This window comes from Megalobrama amblycephala, linkage group LG2 (assembly GCF_018812025.1).
Source record: "Megalobrama amblycephala isolate DHTTF-2021 linkage group LG2, ASM1881202v1, whole genome shotgun sequence".
Lineage (NCBI taxonomy): Eukaryota > Metazoa > Chordata > Actinopteri > Cypriniformes > Xenocyprididae > Megalobrama > Megalobrama amblycephala.
Window position 1 is genome coordinate 16,630,572 of NC_063045.1, and position 17,879 is coordinate 16,648,450.

Sequence of the window (17,879 nt, forward strand, 5' to 3'; positions counted from 1 at the left end):
GACTGTTTCTTAACATACTCAAATACACTTTTAGAAAGTGCACTTTGTAAAAATGTCAAATTAAATGCTTTACTTTTACATTTTACAGTTTTTCTCAGTTGCTTTGGTGCATTTCTCATCATAAAAGCAATTTCTCATTCTTTTGAACAAATTGCAAATGCTTTGGTACGTTCATGCAATTGATTATGTACAATTGTCTGCTGTTTCCTACATCATCAATTACTTATGTCCAGTGATGAGAATACTTACTAACGCCGTTACTTTTTTCAATAACAAGTAATCAAACAAGTTACTTTTTCCCCATTACAACGCCGTTACCGTTACTGACAATAAAATGTGGCGTTACTATAATTGAGCTCACTGAAGCGGTTTTCATCCGAGTAGGCTTTCTCTCAGCCATAGGACCTGCAAAGTTTTATCTCTGGTGTGTGTGTTGGGATGGGACACATAGGCTAACTGATGATGATTGGTGTGTGACTAGAGATGATAGACCTGCAAAGCATTTTGCTGTAAAGAAATAGTACAGGTTAGTCATACACAAATATAATTTTAAACTGATAATAATGTACGATGCTCTGCTGTGTGTGTGTGTGTGTGTGTGTGTGTGTGTGTGTGTGTGTGTCAGAGCATACGAGCAGAGCACAAGCTCAAACCAGAATACCCTATGTGACAGGCTGGATCGAAAAAATGTAGTAGTCGTTCATTTAAGCCATTAGTTGACTAATCACATTTATATTAATTTAATTTCTTAAATACTGGAGAGAATAAACCATAATAATGAGCGTTTACGTAATATAGGCTATATAGCACTCAAGCGCACACATAAAGCTTGTCAGAAAGAACTGGCAAAAGTAATGATTATGAATGTGACAAAAAACAGCAAGGGGACATTTTAATTGTTTATTAATAAACTAATGTTTTCTGAATCAGTCTCGGCTGCGAAAATGAAGTTGACATTGCTGACTCTCATCATCTCCTCATAGTGGAGACGCGCTTAGAGAGAGAATGCACGTTTCCTTCGGATTACATAATCAGAGAGTAGCCTATTTCTTTTTGTTTTGAATTATTTTGTTTAAAAGTAGACATTTCAAGCTTTCTATAGTTATATTTCTCATGTCTGTGAGGCAAGCAGCCTATGCGCTGAGTTTCGGTTCTTTTAGCCTATAAGACACGCTCCAGTTCACGTGCAAGTGATCGCGCCCGCGCCTCCATGTCATGATTATAATATATTTTCTGCTATATTTGCTTCTTTTTTATTAAATCCAGGCAATTGGTTGATGAAACATTGATTAAAATTAAGATTTTTAATTTTTACCAAACGAAATTTCTACAAAACAAAACTTAATGAAGTGGTCAAAATAATGTCTGACTCACTCCATGTCTCCTGACATATTGCGCATCTTATGATGTATCCTGTCTTACTCATGCTGTTCACTTTTCATAATCAAATAGATGAATTTAAAAAAGTAACATAGGCCTATTTAAAAATAAATATGAAACAATGTTTTCTTTAATGGATACCAATTTTCATTGGATTTCATGTCGAGCAAGAGCGGATCGGATCAAGCATAATTTATTTTTAGACTTATATTTAATATTGGGGGCATCCAAGTTATTTGACATATGTGACCCGTCACGGAATCCAGGGACACAAGTCGGCAGCACAACTCTCGAGCAAAATGAGAAAGAAGCATTTTTTTTCAAAATTGGTGATTTTCGTTTTTTTGCAGAATCTGTTAGTTGAGATCATGAAGAAGCCTTTCCGTGTTTGAGATAGCAGTATTGGTATATTTAAAAGCGTACATTTTGAGGTCGAAATCGGCTTGTTTTTCGGAGATTCTAGCACGCAGTAGGGGCGTGTCATGTCTGTGTGTATTTCCATACTGGGAAGCGTGGCTACTTATTATGCAGCGCTCTGGCCGGCTCTAGCTGATATCAAAATTCAATGAAGAACCGTGGCCGTTACACCGAAAATGTTTTGAAGTACTTCTTCGACAAGCCGGATGCTAATGAACAAGCGCTCACTGATTCTGAAGACGATCTGAGCGACGATGAAAGCGGCATAATAAGACATTACCTCTCTGGAGTCGGGTAACGCGCCGGCGCGTTTTGCAGGTTTTTTTTCCACATTGCAGCAAAACAGACTTAAAATACTCCATCATATTTTGTCATAGAGACATAAGTAATATATATCAATTGAAACTACAGAATGTCTTCTTTTATTTGTGTACACTCAGAGTAAAAACAAAATGTTGTGCTTTTTGAAAAATAAAGAAAACTAACATGATGCGTGATCTCTCATCTCCCTCTGAACGAAGTCCAATCTGATAGTTCTCAGAAAATGAACTGTAACTTAGTGAATACTAATCATAAAAAAATTATACTTATGTCTGAAAAAACGTTGAAATGTCAAGTTTTAAAATGTGTAAGTCAAATCGAAAACAAACCTTCTGTGTTTATGTAATCTGTATGAAAAGAGAGCCATGTCAGAAGTCCGTGATTCAGCTCATTATCCGCTAATGCGGCCACGCCCACGGAGCCAGCGCTATTCAGACGCAAATTCAGTCAATACATGCATTCATCGCCTCAATCATGTATTTATTGTCTTGAAAAGTGTTTTGAATAGCCATAGTTAGCGATCTCTGGCCTCTGTTAGTCCAGTTATTTCCTGGATTGCCTATTCTTCTTTAACAGGCTTCTCAGGTGAGAACATTTCATTTCATGATTAGTGACCAAAATGATCACGGTTATCACAGAATCCTGTTCAGAAAGTCAATTCACCAAGTTTTATGTGGAAAACCAGCAAATAAAAAATAAAATTAGCATCAATATGTACTTTTTCTTTACATAAACATTAAAATAATAACATTAAAAATGATGGGCAGATTTTAAAGGAGTGTCTTGCAACATGTTATCTACAATGCACAAGTTCAAATAGAGTTTTGACAAAAAAGTCACATATTTCAGCCTCTAAATCATTTTTATAAAAGTAAAAAAAAAAAAATTACTGACATTTACAATGCACATTAACCTTTATTATTAATAGTATGCGGTCCATGCAGCTTTACAGGGGGTATGGCTTATCTAAATGAGATGTAAATGAGCCCTATTGTCACTCCCAGCAGGTGAGAACAGGTGAGAACTGCACAAACTTTAAAGGGGTTTTTCTCCCTCTTGAGCTTTCTTGATTGCCTACCTTCAAATGGCCACAACTTCTCCAAATATTATCAGATTTCCATGTGTCACACATCGTTGGAAAGCTTGGAGACTGCACTTTCAGAATCTGTGAATAACTCAAAATGCCCCAAAACCGACTTGTGTCCCTACTTTCCGTGACTGGTCACATATTTGATTTTTTTTTTTTAAGTAACGCAATAGTTACTTTCCCTGGTAATTTGTTACTTTTATAATGATGTAACTCAGTTACATTTGTGAGAAGTAACTAGTAACTATAACTGATTACTTTTTTAAAGTAACGTTCCCAACACTGCTTATGTCATTTTGATCAAAATATAACATACAGTATGGTTCTCTGTTGAATAGTCTTACCCATCAAAACATATAGGCATCAGCTCACTGCGTAAGTCATTAAATGCAAAATGGTTCAACTAGTCAAACTGTCAAACATATTTTCTATACATTTCTATTAGAATTTGTTGTTGTAAATGTGTCCTGAATTGATGAATTGTGGAGGTGAATTTTGAATTTTACTAATTGAAGTGGAATGTAAAGCATTAAATCAACCAATAATCATCCAGTTCTCTAAAATAGCTCAGAGATGCATCTCATGAAGCTTCATTTGGAAAGCATATATAGATAGAGCACAACACAGTGTTACAAATTCTGACAATGGAAGAACAAGGAAACAAACAGGGTCAACAGCCAGGAAGAAGAAGAGGATGCATAGTGGAAGGGTACAGAGGCAAAAAGGGGAAGAGGTAGAAGAGGCCAAGATTGTAATATGTTTGTGTTTCTGATTAAATAAGGACCACTATTGTGGTGGACCATTTTCTCAAACATGACCTCACAATGGCAGAGGCAGGTCAAAAGTTACAGCCGAATATTGGGAGAACAACCCTGTTAGTGGGTGGGATATATTAGGCAGCAAGTGAACATTTTGTCCTCAAAGTTGATGTTTAGAAGCAGGAAAAATGGGCAAGCGTAAGGAGTTGAACGAGTTTGACAAGGGCCAAATTGTGATGGCTAGACGACTGGGTCAGAGCATCTACAAAACTGCAGCTCTTGTGGGGTGTTCCCGGTCTGCAGTGGTCAGTATCTATCAAAAGTTGTCCAAAGAAGGAATAGTGGTGAACTGGCTACAGGGTCATGGGCGGACAAGGCTTATTGATGCACGTGGGAAGCAAAGACTGGCCAATGTGGTCCGATCCAACAGATGAGCTACTGTAGCTCAAATTGCTCAAGAAGTTAATGCTGGTTCTGATAGAAAGGAGTCAGAATACACAGTGCATCACAGTTTGTTGTGTATGGGGCTGCGTAGCCGCAGACCAGTCAGAGTGCCCATGCTGACTCCTGTCCACCTGTCCAAATGGTTCAGGAATGGTTTGAGGAGCACAACAACGAGTTTGAGGTGTTGAGTTGGCCTCTAAATTCCCCAGATCTCAATCCAATTGAGCATCTGTGGGATGTGCTGAACAAATAAGTCCGATCCATGGAGGCCCCACCTCACAACTTACAGAATCTCTAACAAGACCTGCTGCTAACATCTTGGTGCAGATACCACAGCACACCTTCAGGGGTCTAGTGGACTTCATGCATTGATGGGTCAGGGCTATTTTGGCAGCAAAAGGGGGACCAACGTAATATTAGGAAGGTGGTCATAATGTTATGCCTGATCGGTGTATATACAGTGTGTGTGTGTGTAAATATATATATATATATATATATATATATATATATATATATACACTGAACAAAATTATAAACGCAACACTTTTGCTTTTGCCCCCATTTTTCATGAGCTGAACTCAAAGATCTAAGACTTTTTCTATGTACACAAAAGGCCTATTTCTCTCAAATATTGTTCACAAATCTGTCTAAATCTGTGTTAGTGACCACTTCTCCTTAGCTAAGATAATCTATCCACCTCACAGGTGTGGCATATCAAGATGCTGATTAGACAGCATGATTATTGCACAGGTGTGCCTTAGGCTGGCCACAATAAAAGGCCACTCTAAAATGTGCAGTTTTTGTGCACAGCACAATGCCACAGATGTCGCAAGTTTTGAGGGAGCACGCAATTGGCATGCTGACTGAAGGAATGTCCACCAGAGCTGTTACTCGTGAATTGAGTGTTCATTTCTCTAACATAAACCGTCTCCAAAGGCGTTTCAGAGAATTTGGCAGTACATCCAAGTCTTTTTCTTTATATCACAATTACATTGTACTATAATTTGTTGACAGACCAACAGTAAAATGTAACTGTGAATCCTGTCCAGTCTCTTGCAGTCAATATCCCACATACAGTAATGTGCAAATTTGTACTGTTAAAATTTATGTATGCCTTGCAGTCTTGTGCATTTTTAGTCATTGTCATCAAAATCGTAGCCATACTTTACACCTGAAAATACTGACAGAGCACACTGTTTTATTGACAACGTGGCTAAACATTTTGACTATGACACAAGGACTTGTCATTCTGATGGCACTGATTTGTTCACGGACATAAATACTTGCTTTTGAGAGATGAACTGAGGATTTTGAGCAAGTTACAGGCTTTTGCAGGTAATCCATTGTGTGATGCTGCTTGTATGAATAGTTTTGAGACATGCACTTACTGGTTTGCAAATCTTAAGAATGATTCAAGAAATGTGACTGAGAAAAACTGTAAATCATTGGGTTTTAAATAGTCTTTTGTTGTGCTACTTGGTTGCTTCAGCATTACAGTATGTAATTGCAAGTATATTTAAATACGTCACATTGAAATTACATTAAATTGTTTTAGTTTAATAAATGCTTGTCGTATATTCTGCATTAAACTTTAATTTCAACAACAATATAAGAAATTATGACATTACATATAAAGATGTACTTAGGTACTACTTAAGTGGTCAAAAAAGCACTCTTAAGTTCAACTCATTGCATTTAATATTAATTTAAACTATATGATATTTTCATTTAATTGCAATTAACAAGTTTCAGAGTACATTACATTCGGTTTGCACTTAAGTATATTATTTCCATAATAAAGGATGCTTAAGTGTACTTTTTCACAGGGTTACGCTTAAGTGAAAAGTGTTGTTTACGGCTTTCATTCCTTTGGGATGTACTTTCAGGATATTTACTCATCGTTGTGGTGAAATAATCCAATATTAATCTCTTGTTGTCTGTGACTGACTACCATATTGATGGATTTGAGTGGTCTGAATAAATCTGCCACAGTCTGTTCTCACCGTCTCTCAGCAGGGCGGCTCTCAAAATGAAGGGCTCGTGTGGTTGTGTTGGTTTAGGGCTCTTGCCCAAGTATATGCTGTCTGCACAGTCTATTTTCGATTTAAAACAGCTTAGATTTGTTCCTGTGAAGAATTTGGTACAGCTCAATCTATTTTGCTGAACTGTACAATACAGTGTGGAAATGCCTTTTGTGCCTGTGTGATTGAGAATGACGTTTTGGTTTGTTTTATATAGAGATAAATATCCATATAACATAATGTGGAAATCATATTGTTCATATTCCATTAAATGTTTGTATTAGTTTGACCACATTTAACAGTTCTTTACAGGTCAATGGTCTGTTCTGATTTGCAAAAGAGCAATTTTAAGTTCAAGCAATTGCATTTTATATAAATTTAAACTACAATCCATTTTCATTTAATTGCTATTAACCTACAATTGTCTGAAAACATTGCATTCAGTTCGCACTTTGAATACCCTTTTTTAAAAGTACATTCTTTCATAAATATTACTTTCAAAAGAAACTCTTTTCAAAAGTATGCTGAAGTGCACTTCTCTATATCTGTTCTTTTTTTCCCCTCTTTCTTTCAGGAGAACTTAAAGAAACCTAAAAACAGACTTCCAAACGAATGCAGTCTGAATGTACCCATGGAGGCCGAACAAATTTCACCTCTTCAGCAGAATGCCGACATGTGTCTTTATTGAAACTTCTTTGCGTCTTGTATTTTGGTAAAGTGCGGATACTCTGTAAAAGATATCCTTAATGTTTCAACATATTGTGTACATGCTTTGCAATTTATCTCGAAGTAAACTACAATCTAAATATGTTCATTTGTGAAAAACTAACTTAATACTTTGAATGTTTTACTGAAGATTTACTCTATTTTGTACAGGTTTCATCTTGAATAAGCTAAAATGAATCTGATGGCAGTTTATTTCTTTTTACTTTGTCTTCACACTATAATGAGAGTGTAGCAGGATCAGGTACGTGTTCTTCTGCGTATGTTTTCTTGAAATCTCAAACTCTTGAATCTGAATAGGAATCTGAACATTCTTGAATCTGTCTCTGTATGAAGTGTGAATCTGTTCATCTTTGTATCATTAGTAGGAAGAAACTCTTGTTCACTGATAATGGATTATTGCCAGAGACGGAAATAAAATGACAACTGTTGGCATAATAGTCATTTATTAAAATATGATGGAAAGATTCCAAGAGCTTGTATGGAAACTCTTTATGGCAAGAGGTGACATCAGAGATGCGGGTCTGACTGCGGCTTCCAGCGCACAAACAAAGAGAATCCCAATCCAGACATTCAGGCAGGTAAGCAGACATCCAAAGCAGCTGCAGGACTTCCGGTGATGGGGAACAAAATGGGAACGAGGGGCACTGGATTTCTTAAGATTGTCGGTCTGATCACACACAACACAGTAGAGTCACAAAACGAAGCAAATACAAATCAATTTCCCTAGAATCAATAAAGAAGTGGCCTTATGTACAAATGGGGGTGTAGATGCCATGCAGCAAATGTCGATTAAAGCAGTTGTGCATTTTTGTCTGAAAGAATTTACATTGATAAGGTGTGAAACATGTCAGAAAGATCACTTTGCTTAAAAAAAAAATGATGATTGGGATATTAAGTCACCATGGTGGTCATTTTCACTGCTCTTTAAGTCAACACATAACATTTAGCTTCAGGTGTGTTACAACAGTCACCTCAACTGTGTTTTTTACTGTGTTGATTCTTTTTGACCTCAGATTTTGTAAAGTCAACATGAAATGATATTTACGACCCAATTTACTTCCGTACTGTGACATATTTTCCATGTGCAGCAGGTTATTCAATCAGAAAAATGTAAAGGGAGACTTATTTTGGTGGTAAAAAGTGGCCGTTACATGCCAAAATGGAGCTGAATTTCAGTTTGCAATGGATTGTGGGAAACTACTCCCTTTATAAACCACCAGCACCCACTTTTGAGGAGATTTTATGGAGAAATGAAAGCTGAAGGTCAAGTTTGTTGTCAAAAAAAAAAAGCATCTTGATGTATGCTAATAGGTTTCTATTTTAAAATCTATCATCATTATTTGCAATTATTACAGTACCTTTTGTTATGTAAATGTTAATCTTGATTAATTTACTGCTTTGTTCTGCTTTCATCTGCTTTTGTTTTGTTTTTCTTTCATTTGCTTTTGTTTTGTTGTGCTTTCGTTTGCTTTTGTTTTGTTTCGTTTGTTTTTGTTTTTGTTTTGCTTTGTAATTGAATGCCATTGGCTATAACATTATTTTCTGCCTTGTAATGGCAGTTAGATTATGAAGAAAAACCTTTTTCTATGCAACAACACACACTGATAAATTGTGCACAAGACCAAGATTGTGTATTAAGGAAATAAATTGGATTCATTTTCATTTCATGTTGACTTTAAGACCAATTTTATGCAATACAGTCAAATGAAGCATTCAGGAAAAACAACGGCAGTCCCCAAGTAGCAAAGCTCTCATTCGTTCATTGCAAAGCAAACAGGTAAGTACAAGTGAAGGACAGACGCTGTCTTTGGTATAGAACACAGACGCTATCATGAAAACATTCATTGAAATCTCACGATAGAAAAGATGCACCAGTCAGTCACACCAGATCACTTAAGTACAGCTCTTGATATTTTACAGTGGCAGGACTGATGGGTGTTTAATGTGAATCACTCAATCACCATTTAGCTCCGTAACTGCATCTCGTATCTACATTTTTAAAAACGTGCTACAGTAAACAAATACATTTAGTCATGACCCCACCGCACTGTGCAGGAACACATGGATGAAACCAAAACAATAAATTAAGCTTAACCAGTGACGTACATTTCAAACATAGAACGTAAAAACAGGTGTCCACAGAAATAAGCCAGCACAATTTAAAACAAACAAAAAAAAAAAGTAAAAAAGAAAAATCGAAACTCAGTATTAAGTGAGATTCCTCTCTGATTTAGTGTCTCACGACATAATTAAGTACTGGTCAAGAAAGATGAAAACTGTACACACCTAAGAAAGCAAACAAGAGGAATATAATCTTTTCTGAACGTTTTGTTTCGTTTTTATATGAAATCATTGCTTTGCAATTGAACGCATCACAGTTATCTCCCACATGAATGTAAACACCTCTTATTTCTTTTCAATTGTATAACATTAATACTTTATATATATATGTACTTTTTATTTTACATATCATAATTCACATCAGCACGGTTAGCTAGCATGGAAATGAAATAAGGCAAGACTCACATGACTGTGACATCACAAATTATTAATACTGATAGTTAAGGTTGTTTTTTTTTGTGTGGTTTTTTTTTTCTTTTTTGTTCTCTGCAGACTTTGGTCTTGTGTTGATGGAGGTGTTATTTCTTCATCCTGGCTCTGAGACTGCACTTTATTCACATTCACATGAACAAACTGCAAAATGTTACAAAAAAGTCTACACCAATAAATGAAAAAAGTGTGTCATGAGGTAAATGTTTTTAAGCATTTTTTTTTTTTTTTTTCAAATCAAATCAAAGAATAAAAAATGAGAAATTATTTTTTATTATATTTTTGCACTAAATAAATAAAATTAATATTTATGAATTAATGAGCTATCTAATTTTTTTATTTTTTAATTAAAATTGTTAATTCTCATTTTCATGACAATTTAGCATTTTTCTCTCAAAATTCTGCTTTATTATGAATCATTTATTTTTTAATAATTATATAATGACAGTTCAGCACATTTACCTCCAAAATTTATTATGATTTTTTTATTACTTCATTTACTGTATAATTTAAATAATTCATTGTTTATTTTTATTTTTTTATTGGTCCAAATATTAGACACAATTTTCTTTAAGCAAAATATAATTTCTCATTTCTTTCTTATGATTTTGAGATGAAGACCCGGACATGTTCTTGACAGGATTTATATTGAGAAAATATTGGCACAAAGCAGCCTCAAAGTGAAAAGGAGAAGAAACAACTGCCAATTTGAAAAAAAAAAGAAATACGTCGCATCATTTTTTTGGTGAGGGGTTGGAATAAAGTCTTTATGGTTTGCGCAGGCAATGGCTGGTTGTCCGTCTTACCTCCGCCTACTGGCTCTAGCCCAGCTTGTGTGCCTTAAAACAGACAGAGGAGGGCCACATGGCCAGTCCTAATGGAAACTTTGGGTCAATGCTGGCAAACCAGTCTTAAAAGAGTGCCCAGTTCCTTCCCAGTAATCCAAAACCCTCCACCTTGAGTCTGAGTGTAAAGTGGACGTTTCGATCAGCTGCACACAGAACAAATAACGACTGACAGTCATGGTTCGACAACACTATGACAAATCCACAGCCTAGAGGTCATTATAACACTTCACTTCATTTCTGTATCAGAAATGCATCTGCCCTTCGAGCCAAACTGCTTTCGAGATTTACCGTGCCCTCTCCATAAGATCCAAAGTGTCCGGCCCACCGCAAACCCATGCAGTCAGTGCGCATCTCGTGCACGTTTAATCGTTCAAAGGCTATGTCTGGTGATGACGCTGGACTGAGGTGGTGCTGGGAGCAGTGTGCGTGATGTGTCGAGACGAAAAAGGGTCGTCACCGGTCCTCAGGCACGTTTGGCGTGCAGCATCTCTATAAGTAGATTGTTGCAGGGCACGTCACCGTTCAGGTGTTTGTAGTACAGATACTCTTCAGCCTGCTGGCTGATGGCCCGGATCTCTGGCAGCCGCAGCAGCAGCTGGCCGAACTTGTCCGTCTGCTGTGGGTAGTTGCACATGACGTAGTCCAGCAGCGCGGCGTTGACCTGTTCCTGGACGCTCTCCACCAGGTGGAAGTTCTCAAGGTTCTTGACGTCTGAAAAAAGATGAGATAAAGACCATTTTTATAGTTACTTAAGTGTGGGTTAGGGGTTATACACATTACCGGTGAAAAGTTTGGAATAATTAAAGGATTAGTTCACTTTCAAATGAAAATTACCTCAAGCTTTACTTTAAAACATGGATTTTTTTTTTACACAAACGCATCGCTTTGCTTCAGAAGGCATTTATTAACCCCCCCGGAGCCGTGTGGAATATGTTTATGATGGATAGATGTGGAGGTATGCTCATAGTCGTTGATCCCGCTCACTGCCATTATAAAGCTCAGATGTGTCAGGATATTTATTAATGTATCTCTGATTGTGTTCATAAGAAAGAAGAAAGTCATATACACCACAAAAATGTAGGTAATCAGTTACATCAAATTTTTTGAGTTATGATGCTCCCAATTTAAAGTAAGCAGAACTATCAAGTTTTGAGTTTGTAGTACTCATGCATGTTAATTGCTCCTAACTTGAAGTACTGAGTTAGGTAACTCATACATTTTAATAGAAATCATAAAATATTTAGTTAATTAACTTTTTTATTTTGAGTTCTTGCAAATCAAATGAGTTATTTACTTCACTATAAACCCTAAGAAAATACAAAAAATGCCAACTTGCTAATTTGCTAACATGTTAACAATAGCATGGTATAGCACTTACTGAATGAGTACAGCAACTTAAAACATGTAACTTGCCTACTCTCAAACCAAGCCGCATGCGCTACTTGTCACCATGATGGTTACTCTCAAAAAACCCACATTTACAGAAACTCTTCTAAATTAGCATAACAAAACACTGATCACTACTAAATCTCCCTTACTCTTGTGAAAAAAACATTATATAACACTTAATTTTAGCATTTACTCTTCCTTTAGAGTGCCATGGGCAAAGCATGCTGGGAAATAGAAATCCCAATCCAGATTCACTTAAACTTAAGTTAGTCTAAATTAAAAGAAATGAGTTCATACAACTCAAAACAATGAAACAGTTCAGTTTTCTTAAAATATGTCAGTGCTGTGAACTCAAAAGAAAAAGAAAGTTCTAAATACTCATAGCAGTTAATTTAACTGAACTACTTTATTCAATTTAAACCAATTAGTTATTTTGAGCATTAGGGTGTAAAGCTTGGGGTAATTTTCATTTTTAAGTGAACTAATCCTTTAAGATGTTTTTCAAAGAAGCACCTTTTGCTCACTTATCAAAAATACAGAAAAAAAAACAGTAATATTGTGAAATAGTATTACACTTTAAAATAACTGTTTTCTAATCAAATATATTTTAAAATGTAATTTATTACTATAATGTCAAAGCTGAATTTTCAGCATCATTACTCCAGTCTTCAGTGTCACATGATCTTTAAGAAATCATTCTAATATGCTGATTTGATGCTCAGTTATTGCCAATTATTGATTTTTTTTTTTTTTTAAATTAACTTACCCCAAACTTTTGAATGGTAGTGTATAATAGTTTATTAAAATAGAGGTTAGTTGAACAGTTATTTTAAATTGTGATAATATTTCACAATACTATTTTTTTGATCAAATAAATGGCGCCTTTGTAAGCATAAAAGACTTCTTTCAAAAACATTAAAAAAAATCCTAGTTATTCCAAACTTTTGAACAGTAGTGTATGTGTGTGTGTGTGTGTGTGTGTGTGTGTGTGTGTGTGTGTATAAATTTCTGGAGATTTTGATGAAGAAAGATCAAGAAAGATCTCAAATTCCTCTTAGTTTTTCCATCAGATTTTTCATGCTCTAAATTTTGACATTTTCCTTGTCACGTCTTTAATTTATGGTGTGCTAACGTGTTGAGAGGAGCTGCATGTGTTCTTGTGTTTCAGATGAGGGTGTAGAGGGTGGTTCTGTGGCGGCAGGAGCTGCTAATGAATCCCTGGCGTGTGGCTCTATTTAATCAGGTTTTGAGGGGCCACCTCATGTGATCTTTTATTTATCCCTTTGACCCGGGGTTGAACGGGAGTGTGGTCATCTCGCTGTAGTCCCTCCTAATGGAGACTGCTGGGGTCCGAACGATTGTAAAAGCACTCAGACCCACCCAGCCATATCTAATGAGCCAGCTGACACTTCTCTGCCTGCTCTCTTTTTCCCTAAAAATAATCGAGACTGCCTCGGCTGACAAAAAAAGAGGGGGAGAAGGGGGAAGTGACTGCAGCAGCAATGTAATGAGGTCTGTAGAACAAGCCGTGCGTCCTTCATGGTGCTGGTGAGGATGTTTGACCCCTGGGTGACACCAGCAGGCACAATCAGGACAAGGAAGGGGGAGGGGTTAACCAGAAGATGACCAATTACAAATCTCCAGCTCCAGACAGGTTATTTTAGCCCTTGTGAAAAGAAGTAAACAAACAATGTGGTCCTACAACCTGTCAGTCAAGATGTTTTTGAGGGCAAGATGTTAAGGCATCTATCTATCTATCTATCTATCTATCTATCTATCTATCTATCTATCTATCTATCTATCTATCTATCTATCTATCTATCTATCTATCTATCTATCTATCTATCTATCTATCTGTCTGTCTGTCTGTCTGTCTATTTATCTCTCTGTCTGTCTGTCTGTCTGTCTGATCTAATAACAATATTTGACACAGTCATTAATATCTATAATTTCAGAAATTTCAGTTTAAAGAAACATAAAATGTCTGGCAAAAGTTGAATCTTTTTAACCAAATTAACCGATTCACTAAACTTCCAAACGTTATGGTTTCTCGCTCCAAATTTCTGCGAGGGAGTTGTGGCTCTGTCTTTTTCAGACTAATTAAAGAAAGACATTACAAAAAAGTCAAATTTTAATTGCTTATTATTGGGGCTACGTTTGAACATTAAAACCGAAGCATGGGGAGGGGTTAAAAAAGTCGACTGATCGATGACAATGGCTTGATCTCTTCCGCCCCGAGCAAGAGAGGCAGGTTGCAAGGATTGTTTGTTTAATTTATCCACGACGAGAAACGCTTAATCATGCCCTGCTGACAGAGACCAAAAAAAGCAGAAAAAAACGTACAAGCAGCAGTTATCTAGTCAGGTTGAAGCATCGCATGGTAAGCACTCTTATTTTCTATCTCAACATTTAGTCACTGTGGGACTAATTATCAACTTTTTCTCTATTTTTTTTTCATGAAACAGCCTTAGTGTGCACTAGGGCCGGGATGTAGCCTGCCTCTAAACCCTTAGGTCCTGAGGAATACATTGTTCATTTGACTAGTGCTCATGCTAGACGACCCCACATATCCACTCGCAGACACCCCCAGCACCACCCCTCGCCTTGTGATATGCTGGGATGCTTCTTAATTAGAAAGGATTTTCTAAGTGAAAAAAGATCATTCCACGAGAAATTCATGCCGGCAACCCCCCAAAGCCCTTGTGAGGTTCATTTGTATACTGGCATGGATGCACAAATATAGCGAATCTGTATTCGCCATACAGTATGCAAACTCACTACAGTAATGGCATATTGATTACAATTTGTTAGTATGCATACTGCAAATGAAGATATACAAGGATATGGAATTTCACCTCTAATTGTTTAGTCAATGAGCAATTAAATCATAATACCAAATTTGAAAAGCAAATGATGAATCCATTGACATTTCTAGCAGGCCAATGTCAGTGTAATGAATGACTTCCTGTTGGAAGCTAATCAGAAACAAATACTGTTTAAAAGCAGGGTGATTCAGGACAGTAATGTGTATTTGCAAAAGTTTATGACTCTTTTGGAACATAGTGTGCACAGAGTTTCAAAGGGCAAAATGTCTCCGAACGCCCCCTCCTTTTGGCTTTACAGCATGCTGTAATCATATATTCAGTCAAGCCTGTCAAAATTTCATCCTTATTCATCATTAACTTCTTTCAGATTCGCACCAATCAGGAAATGGGGCGGTGCATGAACTCCGCTGACCTCCAAACATCACTTTTTTCACCTAAACCAGCCCCTAAAGCTCTGCTCATGGCCAATGTCCACCTGATCACTGCTGATAATATTTACTCAATGTGTTTTACTTTTGTTTAGGTGGTTTGGAAATATTTTTTGAGCATTTGGATGCCAAATCATTCGCAATGGTGATCTGTACAAACTTCATTCTCTTTAGAGCATCATAATGTTGCATATCAGTGAGCTCATCACTTGTTTCTCTGAGGTTTGTTCTCCCTGACTAAGCCATGTAAAGCCAGGAGGGACGTGAAGGGCTCAATCTACTCGTCCCTGGTCACCTCTGACTGCTATGAAAGGGAATTAAACAGGACTGGTACAGTTGGGGATATATTAAGTCAAATTTAAGCCCTTCATAGAGGCGCTGAGCAGGTAGAAGAGACATCCTGGTCGCCCAAGGATGGTTTTGAAGCCGCACACTCGGTGCAGGGAGGGAGGGTATAAAACGCCTTAGGTGTAATGAAATAAACACGAGAAGCTGGGGCAAACGTTTCTTGTTACAAATGCTAGCTGAAAGGCACTCTGCCTGCTCTTAAGGTGAGGGAAAATATATTTACATCTGCTTATCTTTTGGCACAATCACTGTCAGGAGCTAGCAGGTTCAGGGTGTGGGCTGAACCAACGATAATGATCATGATAAAACTCTCTGCGTTTGGAAGGCAATATAACTGAAATGGCTTCATCAACAGTTTGCTGTGTTTACTCCATCTATCTGTCTGTCTGTCTATATTCTATATTGTCTATTCTATCTATTTATCTATCTATCTGTCTATCAGATCATTTCTGAACAGCCAAACAGGCTTCTGAGAGTCTCTCGACTTCTGTCTTTATCTTATCGCGATCGCCTCTTGAGTGTCTCTATATTTGCATTCAACACGTTTTCGTGCCAGTTCGTGATTACATGTGCAGAAATGGGGAGGTGCGTCAAGCTCTTCTTGTTTATAATAAAGTGACAGAAAATCATTCAGGGGTCAACTATCCCCCAAAACTCTACCTGCAGACCAGATCCTGCCCATAGTGGAAACCACAGACCTAATGAGGTCATTAAAGCCAAGCTTCCATCAATATCTCTCTTTTCCCCCCTCTAACCCCCCCCCCCCCCCCCCCCCCCCTCCCTTTTTTTTTTTCTCTCTACAAATTTGAATTAATAATTCAACATAGTGCCTGGGGATGTATATTTCCTGAGTGAAGGACAGTTAACCCATACCATGATTTTTTCCTCCATTTATTTGGCTCCGTTTTCATTTTTTTTATATATTCATGTTTGACCATTACAGTTTTTGTCTGCTTATAATTGCATTTTTTTTTTCACTTTTTTATTTTACGTTTTTGTCTCTCTCTCTCTCTCTCCCTCTCTTTCCCTCACTCACATACTAAATCAGCCTATATATTTTGAGTGTAAATTCTGGATTAATTCATTCCGCTTAGAAGCTGCAGTCTCCTTTACCTTGAGGGTAACTTTACATGACATGTTTGTACACTTCCTGTCAAAGCTAAGCTAAATTGTGGAGCTTTAACTTAACTACTGCTAAGCTGGATAAAACTAATTAAATAACATCATAAGATGTGATGCACTCAGTGCTTAAATACCTAAAATAAAGCACTTAATATATTCTCTGGACAAATATATTTAGATATATATGCCACATATTTGTTGTGATATATATATATATATATATATATATATATATATATATATATATATATATATATATATATATATATATATATATATATAATAAACATAGCAAAACATATATATATATATATATATATATATATAAGTAGATATAAGTAAACTTGGTAGCACTTTGGTATGGGGAACACACATTCACTATAAACTACTACTTTTGCCTCAGTAAACTCTTAATTCACTGCTTATTAATAGTTAGTAAAGTAGTTTTTGTAGCGTTTAAGTTTAGGTATGGGGTAGGATTTTGGGATGTAGAATATGGTCATGCAGAATAAGGCATTAATATGTGCTTTATAAATACTAATAAACAGCCAATTTGCAAGCTAATAAGCAACTAGTTAAAGGTGCTAAAGAGGATCTTTTCGTCGACTGAGAAACCAAAGACTGTTACTGAGTTTTTGAAATGAGCGCATGCGTAAGAATTTCGAGGGAACGCCTCCCAAAACTCGTGCACGAGTACTGGAACACGAGTGTTTACCACCGGCATTCGCTGTGTCGTGTTAGTGGATTCATTATGTCGGACTCACCGCATGTAACTCATAATCTGCAGTTGTTACTCCTGACAAAAACATTGCATGCGGCGCCTGTGGAGTGTGGAAAGTTACTGGAGCGCGCAACCGCGCTCGTCTCTCACAAGGAACGTCATGGCAGTGATTGACAAGCCAGAGGGCCAATCGTTTACGCGATGATCGCGTAAACGATTGGCTGTTTTTAAGGCCCTATCTCGTGCACAGATGATGTATATTAATATTATTCCTTTCAGTGCACCTAATAAATAGTCTTTTATCAGTTAGTAAAGAGAGTTTCAAGTAATATTGCAAAAATGTATAAAGCAAAACATCCTCTTTAGCACCTTTAAAAGTGAGAATTGCTCCCCATACTAAAGTGTTACCGTAAACTTATTTGAAATATATCTGTGTAAATATATTTCAGCATCTACATTAGCAATATATTTTTTGTATATTTTGAAATACACAA

At 36.7% G+C, this 17,879-nt stretch overlaps 2 protein-coding genes across 12 annotated transcripts in view; one reads left to right on the forward strand and one right to left on the reverse strand.

Annotated features, from left to right (window-relative positions):
- The window catches only part of LOC125263839 (adhesion G-protein coupled receptor D2), a 94,154-nt gene extending 86,516 nt beyond the window's left edge, over window positions 1-7,638 (forward strand). For 6 of the 9 annotated variants that reach the window (XM_048183116.1, XM_048183114.1, XM_048183112.1 and 3 more), the window contains one exon: window positions 7,003-7,471. In XM_048183116.1, the coding sequence (XP_048039073.1) occupies window positions 7,003-7,116 (114 nt within the window). In that variant the 3' untranslated portion in view covers window positions 7,117-7,471. Of the gene's footprint in view, window positions 1-7,002; window positions 7,472-7,516 lie in introns of those variants that run through there. The other 3 variants (XR_007183907.1, XR_007183908.1, XM_048183113.1) reach the window with 3 other exon arrangements.
- Window positions 7,581-17,879, reverse strand: part of nr5a2 (nuclear receptor subfamily 5, group A, member 2) — a 61,500-nt gene continuing 51,201 nt past the window's right edge. For all 3 annotated transcript variants that reach the window (XM_048183122.1, XM_048183121.1, XM_048183123.1), the window contains one exon: window positions 7,581-11,263. In XM_048183122.1, the coding sequence (XP_048039079.1) occupies window positions 11,016-11,263 (248 nt within the window). In that variant the 3' untranslated portion in view covers window positions 7,581-11,015. The remainder of the gene's footprint in view (window positions 11,264-17,879) is intronic.